Source organism: Jatropha curcas, chromosome 6 (genome assembly GCF_041381405.1).
Source record: "Jatropha curcas cultivar XTBG-Jc1 chromosome 6, XTBG_Jcur_1.0, whole genome shotgun sequence".
NCBI classification, from domain to species: Eukaryota; Viridiplantae; Streptophyta; class Magnoliopsida; order Malpighiales; family Euphorbiaceae; genus Jatropha; species Jatropha curcas.
Window position 1 is genome coordinate 40786 of NC_143156.1, and position 21022 is coordinate 61807.

General features: G+C 35.8%; 6 protein-coding genes and 1 long non-coding RNA gene across 7 annotated transcripts; 5 read left to right on the plus strand and 2 right to left on the minus strand.

Annotated features, from left to right (window-relative positions):
• Window positions 1-161: 161 nt before the first annotated feature.
• On the minus strand, window positions 162-1461 carry LOC105650320 (non-specific lipid transfer protein GPI-anchored 14). The gene is made up of 3 exons (XM_012237198.4): window positions 816-1461; window positions 638-739; window positions 162-546 (listed from the first exon to the last, which is right to left on the minus strand). Exons 1-3 carry the CDS (start codon window positions 1147-1149, stop codon window positions 392-394), a joined length of 591 nt encoding a protein of 196 aa, XP_012092588.1. The 5' UTR covers window positions 1150-1461; the 3' UTR covers window positions 162-391.
• A 1365-nt stretch (window positions 1462-2826) lies between these two features.
• LOC105650323 (oxidoreductase/transition metal ion-binding protein) lies at window positions 2827-3747 on the plus strand. Its single transcript, XM_012237202.4, has one exon. It carries the CDS (start codon window positions 3113-3115, stop codon window positions 3494-3496), a length of 384 nt encoding a protein of 127 aa, XP_012092592.1. The 5' UTR covers window positions 2827-3112; the 3' UTR covers window positions 3497-3747.
• Window positions 3748-7292: 3545 nt separating this feature from the next.
• LOC105650324 (AAA-ATPase At4g25835) lies at window positions 7293-9101 on the plus strand. Its single transcript, XM_012237203.4, has one exon. It carries the CDS (start codon window positions 7401-7403, stop codon window positions 8955-8957), a length of 1557 nt encoding a protein of 518 aa, XP_012092593.1. The 5' UTR covers window positions 7293-7400; the 3' UTR covers window positions 8958-9101.
• A 295-nt stretch (window positions 9102-9396) lies between these two features.
• On the plus strand, window positions 9397-10284 carry LOC105650325 (Calcium-binding EF-hand family protein). Its single transcript, XM_012237205.3, has one exon. The coding sequence runs from the start codon at window positions 9722-9724 to the stop codon at window positions 10148-10150; it is 429 nt and encodes a 142-aa protein (XP_012092595.1). The 5' UTR covers window positions 9397-9721; the 3' UTR covers window positions 10151-10284.
• Window positions 10285-10677: 393 nt separating this feature from the next.
• On the minus strand, window positions 10678-15691 carry LOC110011169 (zinc finger BED domain-containing protein RICESLEEPER 3). Its single transcript, XR_005178797.2, has 2 exons — window positions 15393-15691; window positions 10678-12810 (listed from the first exon to the last, which is right to left on the minus strand). It is a non-coding gene; the product is annotated as a zinc finger BED domain-containing protein RICESLEEPER 3 (long non-coding RNA).
• Window positions 15692-15754: 63 nt separating this feature from the next.
• Window positions 15755-18332, plus strand: LOC105650326 (RING/U-box superfamily protein). Its single transcript, XM_012237206.4, has 2 exons — window positions 15755-16591; window positions 17925-18332. The coding sequence occupies exon 1, from the start codon at window positions 15898-15900 to the stop codon at window positions 16585-16587; it is 690 nt and encodes a 229-aa protein (XP_012092596.1). The 5' UTR covers window positions 15755-15897; the 3' UTR covers window positions 16588-16591; window positions 17925-18332.
• An 873-nt stretch (window positions 18333-19205) lies between these two features.
• Window positions 19206-19877, plus strand: LOC105650327 (uncharacterized). The gene has a single exon (XM_012237208.4). The coding sequence runs from the start codon at window positions 19395-19397 to the stop codon at window positions 19677-19679; it is 285 nt and encodes a 94-aa protein (XP_012092598.1). The 5' UTR covers window positions 19206-19394; the 3' UTR covers window positions 19680-19877.
• Window positions 19878-21022: the final 1145 nt, after the last annotated feature.

Below are 21022 nucleotides of genomic sequence, written 5' to 3' on the forward strand. Positions count from 1 at the left end.
CTGACAGTCGTTTCTTACTGGACTGTTAGATTCCCGATGTCATCCTTTGAATCTTTTTTTAATTATTTTGGATTGTTTTGTGTGTTTAGAGTTACGATGCTCTGTCTTAATTTCAGGAATATTAATAGTTTGCTGCAAAAACAATAACTGTATTTGCAAGATTTCCGAAACGAAGAACGACAATGCATAGTACTAATTTATATCATCTGAAGTAGGAGTTATCACAAACAAGCCCATCAATTTCAACTGACAGTAGCACCAGTGTCCATAATGTAAGATCACATGTATCAGTTGTACAGAGACAAAAATTTCAATATTACAACAGTCAAGATTGAGGGAGGTGTTTGACGTTTCCACCAGGATAATCCTTTTGTGGTGTCTGAAGCTAGAGCTATATGAACCACTGTAGGTGACGCAAATACGAAAGTGAAAGCCCCAGAAAAACTATCTGCAGCCCAAACAATGCCTTTCTGCTAGTGCTACATCCACTGCTCATCTTTTGAGCACTTTGTCCCTGGCTGGTGCCACTCGCAGGATTCTCATCATCTGCTTTCAATTAATTGCTCATCTCTTAATTGAAAGTTGATAACAAAAAAGTAGTCGTTAAAGTAGTTATGGAAGTTAAAATCAGAATTACCGCTAGGACTAGGAGCAGGGCTGGTGCCACTCTGATTAGAGCTTTTAGCGAACTGATAGAAAACTTGAGCATCTGGTGAATTAGGAGCCAAGTGCAGAAGGGCTGTATTGCATCCATGCTATAATTAAATAAAATTCTCAACTTTTGACTGATATTTAGCATTTTAAACAGCACTTACCAGGGCATTGGGAAACGTTGGCTGTTGCATGGCAAACAGAGGGAAGACCAAGAGCGAGAGTGACATTGATTTTGAGACCCAAATCAGGATCATTTCTATCCTTAATAATCACACACAAACATTTCTTGTTGTCTCTGAGGACTTGTTTGAGACCATTACAACAATCTGGCGTTGGAGATTTGGAAGTGGCCCCAACGTAAGGGAGGCATGTAGCCAACCCCACTAGCTGCTCTGCACATTCCTCTCTGTCTTTGTCTGAACAGGTAACCATGGATGTCATTAACGCTACGGTTAATGTTAATGCAAGTCCAACTCTAGTCAACTGCAAACCCATTGCAACTAAGAAATCGATTACAAAGATAAAGGCTCAGTTCAAGGTCGCTTATATAGTAATGTCCTAGCTCTAGCTGCCTCTTTAATTGATTATTCCAGTCACCAACAACACTGCCTGCTTTTTGTTAAAGAAAATTCTTGGATTAGATTACATGCTGAATTTCAGGGCTTTTGGAAATTGATCGAGTATATGGTGGACCCTGTCTTCTTCTAACATCAACACCTCACAAGTCACAATCCAAGACCAGACATATCTTCCCATAATTCTTACTCAAACAATGCATGATTTGTCTATTTGTAGAAATGGCCTAATAAGACTTCATGTCTGAACTCTAATAAAGAGATGGAAAATAGAAGACTGTAGATAGAGATAGTGGCTTCCAAATGGAATTCAAACAGAAAGAGAAATGCTAATCATTAAGTGCCTCACTTCACCAACCCACCAAAGGCAACAATATCAATGATACATGACCTCATGCAACATCTTGATGACATCACCAAAAAAAAAAAAAAACACTAAGTTGATGCACATATAGATTGTGCAGGATGAATCTGTTCTAGCATCCAGCATCAAGTAGTTGGTATGAATAATCTAATTAGCAACAAAATTTATGTTATGGGTCTCTTGCATTGGAATTCAGGAGAGTGAAGACAACCCTTTGTGAGCTCTTACGCTTGGTCAGTTCAAAGCAAAAAAATTTTACCATAAACAGTCTGGCCATTTAGCCCATTGGGCTTCTGATCCATTTTGACTTTCTATATGAGCCTTGTATTATATATTGGCCCATTAGTGTGGGATCCCCGTTCTAGAGCTTAGCCTTGAGCCCCAAAGATGTTGAGATTTTTTTTTTTTTTTTTTTTTTTTTTTTTTTTTTGAGGGGAAAGTTGAGATTGTTTTGATCATTTTCGAATGAAACGTTTTGATCAAGATCTACCACCAAGCCTCCCATAATAAAAGGAAAATAATATATACCTCTCTTTTTTGTCATCGGTTACTGTTTACAAAGAAGGGTATTACCATCTGAACAAGATAGTAAATACTGTAATTTAAATAGACTTAACACAATTACAATTTTCAGATGTAAATCAAAACCCGATGAGGCATTCTTACATATAAAGGTAGTATATAATTACAAAGAATTTATTGATGGGAGGGGAATTGAATCTATATATGAAAAAAAAAAAAAAATCAAAATAACATACCTAAAGGTGAAAAAAGTCATCACCTAGGATACGGTTATGATTCTCTCTACTACCACTTTGAAGAAAATAATAATCTTCTTATTGTAGGACCTGACTGAATTCCTTTAATTTAACTATGTAATGTTTAAAAAATCAAAGGAGCTGGCCTCTCAATATCTATTAATTACTTAGAGCTTAAGATCATAAGTTAACGATCCAGTATAAAGTAATAAACTTTATGTGACTAGTTATTTTAATGAATTATTTGAGTCCTCAAAGGAATTATTATTATTATTATTATTTCTTTTTATATATATAATAATTTGTGAGAATACTAAATTGAAAGAATGGAAGCAACTTTTAAAAAATTCACATGCATGGGCTGCCATTTAGATATATATAATGGTTGATAGGCTTTCCTAAATCTATGTTTCAGTCCTCTTCTTTATTTATTTTTATTCAAGAGTTGGCTGATATCTAGTGTGTGGTCGGTGTTACGTGGCAGCTATTGATTAGTGAAGTCGCTATTACAATGAATCTCAACCATAAAAAAGTCTCACCGTCCTCCGCTGGACGTATCCTGTTGGACTGCACATTGATAAAGCAAACAGAGAATTTCCAAGTGACTAAGCTTTCTTTCCTTCATCACACACCCATAAATACGTATCTTCTTTCTCTCATCCATATATATATATATATAGTAACCTCCAGGTGCTAACATATTAATCATCGTCGTCACCTTTCTAGAACATATTTTGAAGAATAATAGCTAGAGATCAAGAATGGCAAGTACTAGTAATCATTCATCAACGTATTATCATCAACAGGCTCCATTGCCAATTCACCTATGCTTCTTCCTTCTGATACTCTTGACGCTGATGGGAATTTCATGGTACATCAACTACGAGCCGGTGCTGGAGAGTATGTTCGATCAAGTGAAGCTGGCACTAATGGCGTCACCATTGCTACTTCTGCTAGTAGTTCACTGGCTTTCAAATGATGAAAGCCGAAGGAGGTCGTATTTGATCCCTTTGCCAGAGAAAGACTCTCTTCACAGAGCTGGAGGAACTCCATGGGGAGTAGGTTTTCTGCTTGTGTTTCTCTTCTTCATGATATCTTACCAGTCTTCTTTCCAAGAACGCTGGTTTCCTCTTTTAACGAGATAGTTTGTTTTAACGTGTTTGATCGACGTACGAACACCTCTTTAATTCTGCCCTTTTTTTTTTTTTAAGTTGGATAAGAGAGAGGGTATCTACTATAGTGTAATCTTGTGTAATTATAATGTTATGAGCTGAAATTAATTAATTAATAATGTTATGTATATCTTCTGCCATTTGTGATTAGTGAAGTGTAACGATGGTATGGCTTGTTAATGTTGGGGTTTAAATGAAGGAAAATTCTGCAGTTTTCACTTCAATTATTTATTAATTACATGATTAATTTTAATATCATCAATTATTCATTTGAAAAAAAGATAAATGACAAGTATTGGTGCGGTCCAGCAGTAGCAATTAACTTTGGCTAAGGATCCAAGAATGACTCCGTTCCATCTTCACACATATGCTCAATTAATTAATTTTAGTTTGACAAATTTCAACAAGAGTTACATCACCTTTCAAGGGTTTAGTATTAGAAAATGTCTATGGATTAGGTAAAATGTCACACGGATTAGGTAATTAAATGGTTGTAAACTATACAAACTTTGCGGCAGTTGAAAAACTCTGTTTTGGGTTGGTATTTTCAGTTGTCACACTTATCAGGCCCATAATCATAATGCCCCTGTTAACTGTTGCATTTGGACAAGAAACAATATCCGTCCATAACAAGGGCCTAGAAACCTAACATGACCCATATGGCAGCACATGCAACTAAGCAAAGCAATGGTTCGGTTCCTCACTAGGTCTTTTTCTCATCCCTATAAAAGACCAAAAATTAAAAATAATCTATTACATAATCTAATTTTGTAGGTAGGCCACTTCCGGTTAGGGGTGGGATTGAGACTAATTGATGCAGGAGAATGTAGACCCCATCGACATGTACAACTACAATGCAAATAAAGCCCCTAATACAAGTGTAAATTAGCCTGCCTAAGTTGGAATCTTGATTGAAAAATCAATAAATTTGAAAATTTTAGACTCGAGTTCAACTTGAGGTTTTAGTTCAATTCAAATAATTTTAAATTTGAGCTCGGTTCAAATAACGTAAACTATTATTATATATATACATACAAAACTTTGATAAGGCTCGATGAGCTTTCGAGCTGTATATTATTAAGCCTAAACTCGATTTGAATCGAGTTTTTTCAAACTTTTTTCAAACTAAGCTAAAACAGTTTGCAAGCCGGTTCGACTTATTTACACCTCTACTCCTAATAAATAAATTTGACATAGTTATTTACAAAGTAAAATTTATGGATTAGGTCAAATAAAGCCACTCTCATAACATGGGCCATGTTAGGTTTTAGATCGGGAAACCACATTGACTAATTTTCTTTTTTTTTTTTTTTCAATTAATATCTTTAATTATATCTTTTTTGTATGAAATTATTTTTGTTTCAGGATTTATGACAATCTATCTATAAGTGTTTTTTTTACGAATCCAACTTGTATCGCTAAGTTTGAAACCACTGCCATATATCCATCATCTACATATAACTTCTCATTCCAAAGCTTTTTTGATAACTTTTCTTTTTCTCTGCCATGGCCTGTAAAGAAGAAAGCAGAATCTTTTATCCACTCTTTGTCTCTAACTTTATATATGTACTTTCTCAATTCGTCTTATCTTACACCACAATCGGAGACTCTATACAGTTGCAGTAGTTGTTACTTGTTTAGTTGCATCAAGGATTTCTTGATTTTTCGTTTCATTTTTTTTATAAAAAAGAAAAGAAAATAGTGTTCCAACTGTTAAATGATCCATCAAGGATTATTATTATTATTTAGTAGTTTGTAATAATAAGTAGATGATCTCTAAAACAACTGGTTTGAAGGAATCTGAGCCATTTGATGATTGACATTCGAGATGGATGCTTTTCTTGGCTTTATTGTTGATTCTCCTACAAGCTACCTGAGGTATAATAATAAGATACAAAACCTCATCCATGCTCGCTCGTGGCTTTTCATGTCAACATAAAACCTCTTTAATCTCCTTCTTTTTTGGCCCTTTAGCTTGCTTTGTTTTCTTTCTTTCCCCTTTAACCAATTTTTCAGGCCTAAAAAACGAAAAGCTCAGCAAAAATGTGTGCTAAGAGCGCATTCACTCGCTTTCTTGAAAGAAAATTTGCACTAAATTTTAGCAAAAGAGGTGTAAATGAAACTTTGTTTAAAAGCAACAGTGGCATAAAGTTGCCAAATTTGCAAAAAAAGAATATAGAATATGTTCATCTGTGGCTGTGCAGCACCTTATACATATATCCTTTCATGAAAATTATATATATTTCTGGCGTTTTAAAAGATCTTTGTGCTTGAAAGCTTTAAAGCTAATTTGCTAAGTAAAGGATATATATATATATAATAAAAGGCTAGCTATTTACACAGCATCAATGCCGATGCTCCACACATAATTAATTTCCTCTCTTTTCTACTTGTTCCATATATAACAGATCATGTATATATATATCCAAAACTTGCAGCTTCAGACTTTAGTTAATTCTTCATGAACATAATTCTCCATATAATCCAGAAACAAAAAAGAAAATCCAAGAAAAAAGGAGGAAAGGTCTATATATCATCAATTCATCACCATGGTTATGATGACGACGATGGCATAATTATTCCAAAGAACATTCTCTGAGCTCTAAGAACTGAGAAGTCCCAATTCCAAGAATGGAAAAAGAAAAAGAAAAAGAAGAAAACAAAAGCACATTGTCATAAAAGCAAAATTATTCTGTGTCTCGTGTGCCTGCACTGCTGCGGTCCTATGGACATACTCTCTCTCTCTCTCTCTCTCTCTCTCACCACCACCAGTAATGTCCCACCCTTGTGCTAGTTAATTTCCAAACTTATATATATTCAACCACCTCTAATAATTGTCTTAACACTTTATACAAATTGAGTTTTTTTTTTTTTTGGAAAGGTATACAAATTAAGTTTCATGCCTATATATAGTTACATAATTAAATGAATTAGGTTTATATAATATTTAAATATTGCTACCAGTTAATTCTCTCTCTAAAAAAGAAGAAAGTAAATAAGAAAGAAACCTTGCAACTTAATAAATTGGTACAAGATCATATGACTGTTTATAAAAAAATATCTTCAATCCAATATTGTACTAGACAGAGATGATTAATTATCCTTAAACTGAGAAAACAAATAGAGTATTTTAATTTTTTAAAACAAATTAAAAATTATGTTACGGCTGTGCATATATATAAAATTTTAAAATTCATACCTTAAAAGAAATCAATTAGCATTTAAGGTGAATATTAAGCGAAAAATGTATCCTGCATGAAATATATTTTTATCTCTTTGTACATTTAGTCAATGATTGATTGTAATTAAAAAAATTATATGTCATTATTACTATATTTTATTAAATTTTTAATGGATATGTTGTATTTCAATTACTCTTCTAATTTGTAATTATTTAACTCATAGATATTGTTTCTGGAATATAACTAATATTGCACGTTCGCTTTAAAGTTTTAGACCAAGTCAAAGAATAGGATTAAGATGTGTGTAATAATAGATCTAGTAGTCGACAAAGCAAAAGCAAAAGAAGAGTAGTTGGCTTCACCTTTATCTTTTTCTTTGCTGCTTTTCTTTTCAGACCTCAACAGTGCCTACCCAGCCACACTCTTCATGTCTTTTCTCTCACCATCAAATTATGCTCTACATTATTAATTTAATTTATAATTATAATTGCCTCTAATTAATTAATTAATTATTTTAATTGACAATCAATATCAAAAAACTATATTACAGTCTAGATGTATATATATATATACATAAGATAAGTGACCCATAAAAAATCAACCCTTTTTTGTCATCTTCCCCACCAAGCATATATATTACAGTCTTAAGTCTTAGGCAGAGACAAAATCATAATTCACCAAACAAACAAACAATCATGGAGATTTTATCACAGATGTGGTCTTTTCTTGGCCTTCTCACTGTTCTTCAGAACATCTTACCTACACAGCTTCTTTCCCTTCTCCACTCCATCTATGAGTCTTTCCAAGACCTTATCTCCCCTTTTTCCTACTTTGAAATCCCTGAGTTTAATGGCTATTGTGGCGTTGACATCAATGATCTCTACCGCCACGTCAATCTCTATCTCAACTCTGTCAACTCTTCCACTTCCGCTGCCGCCTGTCGCCGCCTCACTCTCTCCCGTTCCAAGTCCTCTAACTGCATTTCCTTCACTGTAGCTCCGAATCAAACCGTTCACGATATTTTCAATGGCCACTCTCTTTCTTGGACGCACCATGTCGAAACTGTCCAAGACTCCTTAGAAGAGAAACGAAGCTTCACTCTCAAGCTACCAAAGCGACATCGCCATACCTTACTTTCGCTGTATCTCCAACACGTGACATCACGTGCGGAGGAGTTCGAGCGAGTCTCAAGAGAGAGGAGGCTCTTCACTAACAATGGCAATGCCTCCTACGAGTCAGGATGGGTTTCAGTTCCTTTCCGCCATCCTTCCACTTTTGACACCCTGGCCCTCGAGCCTCAGCTGAAGAAGCAAATCATGGAGGACTTGAAAGCATTTGCTAATGGAAGAGAGTTTTACCACAAAGTTGGACGTGCATGGAAGCGCGGTTACTTGCTATATGGTCCACCAGGCTCCGGCAAGTCAAGTCTAATAGCCGCAATGGCTAACTATTTGTGTTACGATGTTTATGATCTTGAACTCACAAAAGTCACCGACAACTCTGAGCTTAGAGCTCTGCTAATACAAACAACAAACAGGTCCATTATTGTGATAGAAGACATTGATTGTTCTGTCGATTTAACAGCAGATAGAATGGTGAAGGCTACAAGAAAACGATCCCACTCATCGGCTGGGAAGGATTCAGCCAATGACGAGGAGAATGGACGGGTCACCTTATCAGGACTTCTCAACTTCACTGATGGATTATGGTCGTGTTGTGGAGAAGAGAGGATTATTGTGTTTACTACAAATCACAGAGACAATGTGGATCCTGCTCTAGTTAGATGTGGCCGAATGGATGTTCATGTCAGCTTAGGCAATTGTGGGATACATGCCTTCAAGGCCCTGGCGATGAACTACTTAGGGATAGAGTCTCATTCCCTGTACGATGTTGTAGAGAGCTGCATAAGGTCCGGCGGTGCTCTTACGCCTGCACAGATAGGGGAGATACTGTTGCGAAACAGAAGAAATGCTGATTTAGCAATGAAAGAGGTGGTGGGTGCAATGCAAGCAAGAATTTTGAGCAGTGGAACTCACAAGGAACATTTGACAGATTATGAAGACATGGGTACAAGGTCACCGCAGAGCGTGTTAGCGGTGGGGTCACCAGAGAATTGGGACTCATCGCCGGGGAGAATCGGAGGGAAAAAGAGAAAGGAAAAGGAGGCTAACAATCATTGGGAAAAGAAAGCAAAGTTTCTTGTTAGACTAAGATCTTTGACCAAGTCCGAGTCTGGTCGCAGGGGTGTGTGACATGTAGTAGGTGATGACCTGTTGGTCTGTTTTCTCAATGGACCCGCTAACTCCTCAGTCCTAGCGGAATTTTGGTTCATTTTTCGTTTAGTTGTAAAAAAATCCTGGCAACTAATTAATATAATAACTGTTTTTTAATTTTCATATTGAGAAGCAATTGATTGGGTTCAGAAGCAGATTTGTTCATCTTTGTCTTCTTTAATTCAGGAAACCAGAATTAATTAGTCCCCAGAATGACTCGTGTTACAAAACTATGATGATGACAGAAACATGTCATTGAAATTGTGCTTAAATTTGGTGAAATGGGACAATTTCATTTACTTTATTTTGTGGCTATCTTAAGAGAGTTGATAGAGCAAAGCAATCTCCACGTGTCTGAATTCCTTGAAAAAGAAATAAAACCTCTATTTTAAGGGGAGAAGCAAATTAATGAAAGCACATTAGCATCTCTAAAGTATGGGAAAAAATGACCGGATCGGCATTTGCCATCCACAAATCAAAATCACCACACACTCTAATTTTAATTAGCAATTGAGAATCATGCAATGCTAAGCCACGAATTGACTGACACTAGGCCATTCATTTGTAGCCTCAGTTTTACGCCACGAGCATCTCTGTCTCTCTCTGTGTGTAAACCTCTCCTACAATAATAAAAAGGCAAGGAGGTGAAGAACAAAAAGTATCTGCTACCCAAAAACATCTCCCACAATAATATCATCTTTATCCTTTCATTTGCACAAGAAGAAGAACAAGAACAAGAAGAGATGGGAGTGGTGGTAATAGATGGATCCACGGTCCGTAACTTTGTGGAGAATGAAGCCCACTTCAAGAAGAGCGTGGAAGATACGTTCGCCAAGCTGGACCTTAACAACGACGGGGTGTTGTCCCGCTCTGAGCTCCGACGAGCCTTCGAGTCGCTGCGTTTGGTGGAAACCCACTTCGGAGTGGACGTCACCGCCACACCAGAGCAGCTGACTCAGTTGTACGACTCTATCTTTGAGTCTTTTGATTGTGACAAAAGTGGCACCGTTGATATTGAAGAGTTTAGAACTGAAGTCAGGAAAATATTGCTTGCGATTGCTGATGGGTTAGGATCCAGTCCCATCCAGATGGCTCTTGAAGATGATGATCAGAGTTTTCTCAAGCAGGCTGCCGATCTCGAAGCCTCTAAGCTTCAGTCTTCTGTTTCTTAACTAATTTAGATCCGTTTTCTATCTTGCCTGTCAAATCTTTTTATCTTTACATCTTATAAGGCTTTTGTTTGTTCCTACCTTCTTTATCTGTTTTTCAATATTTCAATAAATTTTGGCAATTTAATCTCTTCTCAGAGCTTGATTAGACTACTTTTCTTTTATTTACAAATTTATGTTTCTTGTTTTACAAAGTTGTAATTGTATTGTATGTAATGTTACTGGATCAAGAATCTAAAAGCTACCACTGGATTAGATACAGGAACGCCTATAATATTCTAAAAAATCCCCAAATATTTTCTGTGCGCGCTCCCTGGATTCCGTACCCTCTTCTTATTGCCATTTCTCCTTCACTTTTCTCCCTGACAGACATTGAAGTCGGTCCTTTGAAAATATAAATCTGCACAAGAAAATTCCTCCAATCACTTCAGTTAAATGCACAGATCAGTTCAACGAATTGTCGAGCCTTTTACTGCTTTTCAGCAGAGAGCAGTAGGAGAAAAACAAGAACAAGAAAGAAACACAGTATATAAACCAAAAACATCAACTAAACTTTCTATATAATCTCATTTTATATAAAAGTGACATAATTTAGAGCTCGTAATCAACATCATCATCATCCCCTTCATTTGAACTGGAGCTTTCTTCATCAGCCAGGCTTTCCATATAGCCAGAATGCGCTAGAGAAGTTGTAAATGAGTAAGATTTTACGCATGAGAACGTAGAAACTTAAGGCTGCAAATGCAAAGTTGAATTACTTGCACTATCATATGGCTGCAGCCAATCTCGAAGACAAATAAAGGCTTGCAAAGTCTTTTCTTTTAGCGAATTTTGACAAGGGCTTATCACTGGACAACCCATATTAAACATGCTATTCAAAGCAATTGTCTATAATGGAATTGTCAAAATATCACGAGACATTTTTGAAAGCTCTGGATATTTCACTGAGCGTGACCTCCAATATTCTAGGACATCAATTTCACTACTCAGATCATGGCTGGGCTCTTCTAAATAAATATCCAGCTCAGACCTCTTCACTTGATTCTGAAAACTGGTACTTTGGAATGTCTTGTAATCTTCAAACTCATCGCTGTAATATCCATCATAAGAGACATTAGAGGTAACAGCACTAATGCCAGAAAAGGAAGACGAGTCCTTTATGCACTCACTAAACAACTTATGAAGACTGTCAACAATGGTAACAATATACTGTTGAGCATCACTGCAATAAAGTTTAGTATAACAGTACTCAATAAACTTGACCTTGTATCGTGGATCCAAGATTGCAGCACATGACAATGTCAGGCTACATTCTGACCAATGAATTTCAATAACATTTCCTTTACCACACAGGTCATGAAATTTTCTGGGCCAGTCACTACTTCCAACAAGTTCTTATGAATCTTCCACAACCCCCTGAAATACAAATTAGCAGTCAGATATCTATTTCTTGAGAACATGTGAGCTACCTCATAGAAGGCCTTCAAAAATTTGCACAAGATACTAACTTTTTCCCACTCATATTCTGATAGGGTGTACATATACTTCCTGTCCTGTTTCCCCAAGTAAAGAAATGCCCTCTTATATTTGAAAGCAATTTCAAGCATGTGGTATAAAGAACTCCCACCTAGATGGACAATCAATACACAACTTTTCTCTAGTTTTCAAATCCAAAGTTTTAGCAATGATATATAAGTTCTTTCTCCTATGTGGAGATTGTTTCACGTACTTAACACCAAGACGGAGTTTTCCAATGATTTCCTTGATGAGATCAAAACCAGCTTGTACAATTGAATCCATAATTTGGGCAAAACAACGTAAGTTAAAAAGCATAACATTACAAGGAAGATACTTCTTCGCATCAAGACGTGACTTAAGCATGGAAGCCACGCAAGCATCAACTGACAAGCAATCCAATGTAATGCTCAAAAGTTTGTGTTCAATATTCCATTGGATCATACATGGCGTTATCTCATCTCAAATAGACAAACTATCATATGGAGGTGGAATGAGTTTGAATCGCAAAATCCTTTTCTGTAATTTCCACTCATGGTCTATAGTGTGCAGCTACACAGTTATAATGATCGTCAGCACTAGACTTCCACCTACAAGATGATAAAAATATTCGACCAGGGCATGTTGCCAGCAAAGCAAAAGCATTTTCCTTCTCATTGGCATATATGGACATTATATCCTTTTTAATGTTCCTTGCATTCATCATTTGTAATTCAGGGCGTGCAACAGCCACTAGAGCTCTAAAACCTACATTTTCAACCATCCTCAATTGTTTTCCATCAAGGACGACCATCATTCCTACGGCCCTATGAATCTCATCCAAATCAAATCTAGCATTCTTTAAGTATGTATTCCATCTGTCAAATTATCAGGAGAAAATGTAGATTCCTTTATTGCATGATTAACTCGCTTGATGCATGCTTCCATATGACGTTTCAAATGAGAAGTACCACCAGATGGTTTAGCTGAATAAACTTTCTTACAAGACTTACACATAGCCTTCATATCTCCATTTGGTAACATTGGAAGTTTCTCAAAAACTTCCCACACCCTAGACACTATTTTTGTCCGCTTAAAAGGGGTCTCGAGTTCTTCAGTGTCCACACTTAAAGCTTCAGTGCTTGCAATTGAAATGTTCTTGAAAAGACCTGTATGATTTACAGATGTTGAGATCCAGGACAATTACAAAAGAATGTTCAAGAAGAAGCAGAAAGTTACTGATATGTCACAATTCATTCATTTGAAATCACTAAAAGAATGACCTCAATTTATGAGAAGAGAAAAAAGATGTGAGAGCAAGTGGAATGAATAAAAGAACATCCTTCCAGAATTGTTACAAGAAAACAAAAAATATTGAAAAGAGGGACAAACATGGGCTTTCCAAATCCATTTTTAATCTATGAGCTTTATGCAGCCTGCAAAAAAAGGTCAACCTTTATGTGTTCAAATTTCAGTGCATAACTCTGGGCTATTTATGTAATCAGCTTCTCTGTAATGATTGGAGCAATAATGTTTTGGTTCTGGTTTTGAATTTTTTATCTTTATTGGGCCTTTAGCTTCAGTTGGGAGTTATTTAGTACTTGATATTCTTAATTTTGTATCTGGAGGCTAGTTCCTAATTAGATTGGATTGTACAACTCCAACTACTGTCCTAACGTAATGCCTAAAGAGTACTGTGAAGGCAACAAAAGGTAAAATAAGGCTTAGCAGCAAATAAAACTTCATACACACAGCATCAAGATCCTGAGCTTCTCATTTTGTTTTAATTCGCAAATGTCCATCTTCCCAACCATAATTGTCGACATAAACTCATAGAATTTTTCACTTTGAGCAAATAAATAATAGTTAATAATTCTAGTCCTATGTCAAGGCCAAATATGAAGGAACATATTCATACAAGCCCCCAGATGAAGTTCAATGCTTTGGACATTCAAATTTGAGACACAGAAACCTTTAGTAACAAAATGATAACTTGAACTTATCACCCTGAAATTGGGAGTGGGAAGGTGTGAAAGCCAATCACACCGTCAAAGATCAAAGTTGTAGATCCCTTCAAATTCTTGCATCGCAACTTTCAAAAATATAATAAGGATAATTTGAAAAATAACAGAAAGTTTTCAAAGAACTAAGGATTATTTTATTGTTTTTTGGTTGAAGTAAAGGCTAATTCTAACAGAATTTCTTCTGGCAGGCTCTGCAGAATGACCATGTAATTCATATTAGCCATCTACCCCTACTCTTTGTGTACGTAGTAAGATGCAATTAAAGAATCATCACTATCCCTTACTACTTGTGAAAACCCAAGGATGCCACATATAATAAACCTCCCCTATTCAAAGCTTCTACAGTTTGATATTTTAGGAAGGTAATACTAACAATCCAAAATTGACAATAATAGGATAAATCAGAAATAGAAATTGCAAAAGAGTATCATAACAAAGCAAAACCAGGGGCCTGCGTTGTTGCATCAAAGCACTTTTCAGAATTATACCAAGTATTTAAGACTGAAAACAATTTCCAAGTACATGCTGAGGCTTTCCATCACAAAAAAATGGATCAACTATCCAAAGTGCAATAGTTGGTTACTGCAAAAATAAACATGTAAAAAAAGAATTGACAAAGATGTACTTTGGATATACATTATACATTGGCAACAAAGGGTGAAAGTAAGGATAAATTAAAAAGTGAACGTAAAATCACCTTAAAAAGTTTTTAATTTTATAGGAAAACCCTTCACCTTGCCAACACACAACTTATCCCCTGAATTCTTGCTACACTATGCGGCTTGTTACATATTGCCAGAAAAATAAATAAAAGTTGAATTCGTCAGCAGTAAATTGTCAACCTGAACTAAACCAGAGCCATTGTACATCTGTTACCTTATCACACGGCTACTTTGTAAAATCACATGCTTTAATGCTTATCTGAAAACAGATGTAATTGAAAAGAATTGCTGATTCAAACAATCATAGTAAACATAAAATGCCCAAGCATAAAACTGCGAAAGGGTTAATGTTAATGGCATATCTAAAACTAGACTAAAAATAATTGTGATGGAAAAAAGACGGTAATTCAAGCTATTACCGTTGATCATATACACATGTAAAGAAGTTTAATCCCAGCTTGTTAAAGTAAAAAAGGAAATAAGACATACAAAGAGAATATGAATGCAACAGCCAGGTGACAAAAAAGGGGCAAATCCAAAAATCAGAGCCTCTAAATTTAATAGGGGCAATGAACAACCTTAAAAATATTGCTAAGAAAGCAAAATTACAGACTCTAATATCTTGCATTTGAAGACCGGAATAATTCAACAATCAGAAAATTCTTCACAGCCATAACAATATTGTGCCGTATTTATTGCAAGTTATAAATGATGCATAGAGAGCAAAAGCAGGGAAAAAAAAAAAAAAAGAAGGCTGACAAGAAGTGATTAATGGGAAGCAACACTATTCAACAAGAATAAGGAAGCTTCCATCATATGATAGTATAAGTTTCATCCTCAGAACCTCAACCCAGTAGGTACAGTAAATGGGAGAAAATGGTGACAGAGGAGAGAATTTGGGGCCATGAGAAATATATATATAATGATTATCATTAAGGTGCAGAGAATAGCACAAAGTTACAACAGAGGATGAAATGGCACCAAACAGTGATTTGAGTTGCAGAGTATGGAATAAAATGCAAATGCAATAATAGAGAGGTAAAGAAAAAGGGAAAAAGATCTAACCTTGAGAAATTAGGAACCAAAGCATCAAAGGAAATAGAAATATGAAGAGATGCCATTGATCAGGTGCCGAGTTACTGATCAGTAAAACAAACGGGGTTTTCTATATTGCAAAGAAACCCTAATCAATCCTAATAAGTGAGGTACTAAGTTGATCAACAGCAATTAAGATTTGATGAGCTAACTTCCTCATGTATCTCTCAGTTTAAAAAAGTAATTATAAGTAGTTAAAAAGGAGCACATAAGGAGTTGTGTGTCTATCAATGACAAAGAAGGAGAGAGCCGACGGATAAGGGAAAGCTGACGGTACCAAACGGAAACAAGTGGCAAAATGGCAAGGAGGAAAAGAACATGTAAAACCGACAGACCCCACATCACATAAAATGGGACCCATCTCAACCTCTCCAATTCCTTCCTAACTCTGGACACAACCAAAACCAAACTATAAAAAAAGTTCACTCCAATGTAGAAGAGGAGAGAAGAAAAAGGAGGCTCAACTCGAGAAGAAATGTCGTCCACCCAAAGACACCACCAAACTTACTGGTGTCACGAATGCGACATGAGCATCCACCTCCTCGCCACCGCCGCCAATAATCCTACTCCCTTTTGCCCTCACTGCCACCGCGACCATCTTGAACTTATGGACGACCCCACTCCCATCACAGCCACCGACACCAACACTTTCTTCCTTGACAGTCCCTCCTTTCGCCGCTTCTTTCTCCCATTTTTCGCTGACAGCAATCCTTCTGGTGACGATACTACTATCGACTCCGTCATTCCCACGATCAAAATAACATCTTCCTTTCTGGACGACGACCCAGTACTTCTCTGTGCAGTCTGTAAGGACCAGTTCGTCATCGATGTTGATGCAAAGCTACTTCCTTGCAACCACTTGTTTCATCCTGACTGCATTCTCCCATGGCTTAATTCCAACCACGACTCATGTCCTCTCTGTCGCTTCCAGCTCCCGAAACCATCAAAGAATGATACTTCGGCGGCCACTACTACAAGTGAGTCTTCTTCTAATTTGTCATCGCCGTCGCACGTGATAGAAGTGAGAGAACCTCGAAGTTTTATGGACTGCACAGGCAGCTTTAGTAGAATTGCGATGGAAATGGGATTTGCCAATCAGGATGCTGCTGATTGCGCTTTTCCTGATGTTGGGGTTTTGTCCAATTTTCTTCCTTCACATTTTTAGTTAGGTAACTTCCATTTCTTATTCATGCCTGCAATATGCATTTTTATTTTATCTTCCCTTTGCCTATTGATTCTATTCATTGCATGTTCATTTTGAATGGGAAGTGAATTAATAGACTTTGCTTCTCAATTTCAATATATATATATATATATATATATATATAGGACTACTGATGTTTCAGATTTTGAGAACTGTTAAATCTGAAATGGAAGTACAGGATGTACTACTTCAAACCTCCAGTGGAATTAGACTACTGTTAGGTTCCTTTTCCACCCAGTGCCCAATACGTTTTTTTTTTTTTAAGTAACATTTACAACTGATCTTAATCTCTGAAGTCTTATAAAGAGCATTGCTTTTGCCCTTCTTCATACCATTCAATTAAACAGACACAGGGAAGAACAATAGTTTTTTCGGAGAGACGAACTTTTTTTTTCCCATTAATGTTGTTCTTGGAATTTGTATTATGTGGTTACTTCCGATGCGGTGCTTTTGTGGAAAATTTTCTGTTACAGATTATGAATATCTTAGTAAGATTCTGGTTTCAATGATTAAGAGAATTTTGTTGATTTTTACTTGCACTGAGTATTCTTCTATCTCTGAATATGCAACAAGACTCTGTTTTATTAGCTTTCTGTTCTCCATTTTCCTTGAATTGAAAGAATGTTTTTTGAATGAAAGACCATGTTGAAGGCTTTTGGATTAGATTACAAGTTCTAAGCAGTTTTCTTGTCAAAATATAAGTTACTACTTTCAATAATCATAAAATTTTGAATGCATTATTTTATTGTTTGCCTAAATAGTGTCTCTGGTATGTAGTTGTTTTGTGTGGGATTTTTGCATCTGCCTGCGACCTAATTTCTAGTTTTCATGTATAATCATGTTATTTTCTAACTAATTTCAAACAATTCGGTTCATGATTTAAGATTATGTTAAAATGTCTCTGTGATTAACACATAGGGCTCATTTAAGATTAGACATTTAGATAGATCTTGACTCTGGAATCAATTCTAGATTGGATCAGTTCATCTCCTTAGATCTTGACCCAGGAGTCAAATTCTAGTTGAATCATGTAAAGAATGAACAGAAGTAATTCATCTTCTTGCATGAGTATTTACAGTAAGAACCATATTTTATTTTATTGTAGAAGTCTAGAACATTCAGGACTTGTGCACGTAAATGCAGACCTTCAAAAGGTAAAAGTTTGAGGATTTACACCTAATTGATATGCCTGAAATAATAATGAATCAATGATGACATTATCTTGCTACCTTGAAACTGTGGCTGAGAATTTTTAATGGTGGCTGATGAATATGTCTTTGTCGGACTTTTGAATGCAGGTGATTTGAGTATTACTTGAGGGCTTTGATGGTTTCGTTATCTTAAACCGGTTTAATGAAGTGTAAATCAGCAGCGAGTGATTATGATACTACAAATACTATTGATGGTTTGAAGGGCTTACTTGGTTTGTTATCGTGCATTGCTTTCATTATGTATAAATCAGCATCATACAAATATAGAGAACTTTTTACGGGTGTGCACCCCCCCCCCCCCCAACCCCCTATTAATATCTGTAACAGTACTGTATAAGCTACGAATATCAGCTTTTTGAGACTGGATTTTGACCAATAAATGGAAGGGTAAGGTGCAACTCTGGCTTCTAAATGCAATTAGCATGGAAGTTTGTTGAAATTGTAATTCTTGCTCTTACAGACAACTATATTGCTATGATATTGTTCCTTCAATCATTTTTTCTTGGCTTGGGACACATCAACTTTAATTAATTTGTTAAAAAGTCCACCTAAGATTTTCTTTTGTCTGTTAAAAGGTCGTTAAGTGTTTGGGATCTTTACTCTGATGGAATCATTTTATCCTGTTGTACAAAAGATAATGATGATGATTATAAATTGAGGATAAAGGCATTTTTACGTGAAGGTCAAATTAGATCTTGATATTATTAGCTTAAGATAATGTATTATAAAGATGCGGTTGCAATTGCAAATTCCGTGATTAATTGGCTAATGATTGTTTGGCAGTGTGGTGACGGTGACATTAAGCAAATGTACAAAAGAAACTGAGGTGGTGCCACATAACATAGAAATTTAGAATTAGGAAGGAACAAAATGAGAAGAAAAACTTGGAAGTTTCCCCTTTTTCTTGAGATTGCTATGATAGCAGACAATATAACTCGTGTACTTCAAGTAATCCTTATCATCATTCTTAATGGTCCCATTAAATAATGACTTATCATTGTTTCAATTCGTAGGGGAATAATTAATTAAACACCCTATTTGAACCAATAAACCCACGTGAAGTTTAAGCCTAACAGAGTTCACATAATGGTGATTAGTGATTAGTAATATGGTTCTGGAACTCAAGATTGACCATGTTGTTATGACTTCCCAAGAACAGCAACTTCGACGTACCGTCTTAGGTAAAAGATAAGTATTCTGGAATATAAATACGACAAGCGAAATTTTCAACAAGCATCCTATGCGTGTAGCTAAGTTGTATGGAAGGGATTAAGGATAAACAATTAAATATTAAGTAAAATACCCTGCACCTGCATGCCTGGCTGTTCTAACTTTGAAAAGTCTTCTAACTTTGAAAAGTCTTCAAGTCAGTCAAACTTGCATGGCTAGTCTCCAACTTTCTCATCTATTTATAAATCTCTCTTCATCTCCTTCTCTCTTAAACCAAAAATTTTCTCTGATCAGCTACAACATCAAGGATTCTATTAACTTTGATTAAGCTCTTCCAATTTCATTTTTGTTTCAACTCTATATACAAGGCTAGCTAGGCATTAATTGATGATGACGATAATGGAAAGCAGCTTAGGAGACATGCTATTGAAGATAGTCATGTTTGCTGTGGTGCAAGCGCTGGTTTATATCATACTCTCAAAATCATCCAACATCTTCTCCAAGACAGTTAAAAGAACATATAGCTTCAGGCCAGCGCGGTCTGTTAGTATTCGCCGGATTCTTGCCGTTCTAGAAGACATGCCTGCCGGTGGTGAGCTATCTCCTCCTCCAAAGAATTCACTATCATCTTCAACTGTGGAAAGGTCAAAGGGCAAAGATCAAAGGTCGTAGTCGCCAAAATGGATCTTGTCCAAAATTATGCGTCTCTTGAATCTTGATTTCTTGGAAAGTTTTATAGTTAATTTGTATTGTTTGTGTATAACTGTATTTGGATGATTCTTTTGTTCATTGATCTCTGCTATTGTAATCTTTATATAAGATTAGAGTTCCTATTGATATATACATGTAATTTAAGGAGTCTTTTGCTTATTAATGGTTTTTTTTTTTTTTTTTATTTTGTTGCATTCGGATTGAGTGAAAGAAAATGATAAGGATAACAGAAAAGATGACATCTTTCCTTAATTTTCAAGCTCTTTGTCCCCGCCAACCAAAGACGTAAGGGCATTGAGATTTTATGATTTCTGAAATAGAAAGAGCTTTAGAATGATGCCATTGTCTTTCTATCACGCACAATTTGGCTCTTGCTTTTACAGAAAAGAAAGTTCTTCCTGGCCTGGTGAAGGATTTGGATGCCTCTGATAGGAAGGATTTGTATTTTTTCAAGATGTTGGTCTTCTATTGAAAATCTTGAACAAAAAATACCCAAGCACAAGTGAAATTCCCTCTTTCTTCTCAGATCAGACATGAAACATTTTTCCAGCTGTGATTAATTGGATGAAGGAAAATTGATCTGGACCCTTATCAGTAATTACCAATAATTGGAGCGTTCTCAAAACTTAACAGAAGTTTAAGGATTCATGTTGCAACGAATGACAAATTCACTAATCATAATTATATCGTTAATTTGCATCAGAGCAAGTCCACAAGACAACAACTTTCTATCTGGGCTACATAATACAAGTCTTTTGAGCTGCCAGAAATATCCTAGCTAGAGCTTCTTGGTGTAGGATGGGGGATTCATAAACGAGGAAACATTCTCCTTTTACAGTATATCCTCAAGAATAGAATCCAATATATAGGTAAAGAACAGAACTTTAATCTGCATTCTACTTTTTCTTTTTCTTTTTTTCTTTTTTCTCTTCTTCCCTCTCAAAGTATCATAATTCAATTAATAATGAGAATGATCATCACAGTAGTCCATATTTTATGAACACACATGGATTCCAAAATTTGAAATGGGTTGATTTTGCTATATAATTGAAACTGTCTAGCTAATGGATACAAGTGCACGACCAATCACATTCATTGGTCCTCACAGCAGCAAATTAATTAATCTTTATCTCTCACAAGTATCTCCACCCAAGTTGAGTGACAAAAACCTGCAAAATATATAGTACAAGTCCTGCAACTAATCTATATTTGAATCCCATATATATATATATATATATATATATATATATAAACTCCAACTTGCTAAGTCAATTTTTGTTTTTCTGTAATATATTGGAGCAAGT

Coding starts and splice junctions, on each gene's coding strand:
- LOC105650323 (XM_012237202.4), top strand. CDS start 3,113: ATGGCAAGTACTAGTAATCATTCATCAACGTATTATCATCAACAGGCT.
- LOC105650324 (XM_012237203.4), top strand. CDS start 7,401: ATGGAGATTTTATCACAGATGTGGTCTTTTCTTGGCCTTCTCACTGTT.
- LOC105650320 (XM_012237198.4), bottom strand. CDS start 1,149: ATGGGTTTGCAGTTGACTAGAGTTGGACTTGCATTAACATTAACCGTA. Junction 740..815: donor CAACGTTTCCCAATGCCCTG/GTAAGTGCTGTT, acceptor GATGCAATACAG/CCCTTCTGCACTTGGCTCCT. Junction 547..637: donor CCCTGCTCCTAGTCCTAGCG/GTAATTCTGATT, acceptor AATTGAAAGCAG/ATGATGAGAATCCTGCGAGT.
- LOC105650325 (XM_012237205.3), top strand. CDS start 9,722: ATGGGAGTGGTGGTAATAGATGGATCCACGGTCCGTAACTTTGTGGAG.
- LOC105650326 (XM_012237206.4), top strand. CDS start 15,898: ATGTCGTCCACCCAAAGACACCACCAAACTTACTGGTGTCACGAATGC.
- LOC105650327 (XM_012237208.4), top strand. CDS start 19,395: ATGATGACGATAATGGAAAGCAGCTTAGGAGACATGCTATTGAAGATA.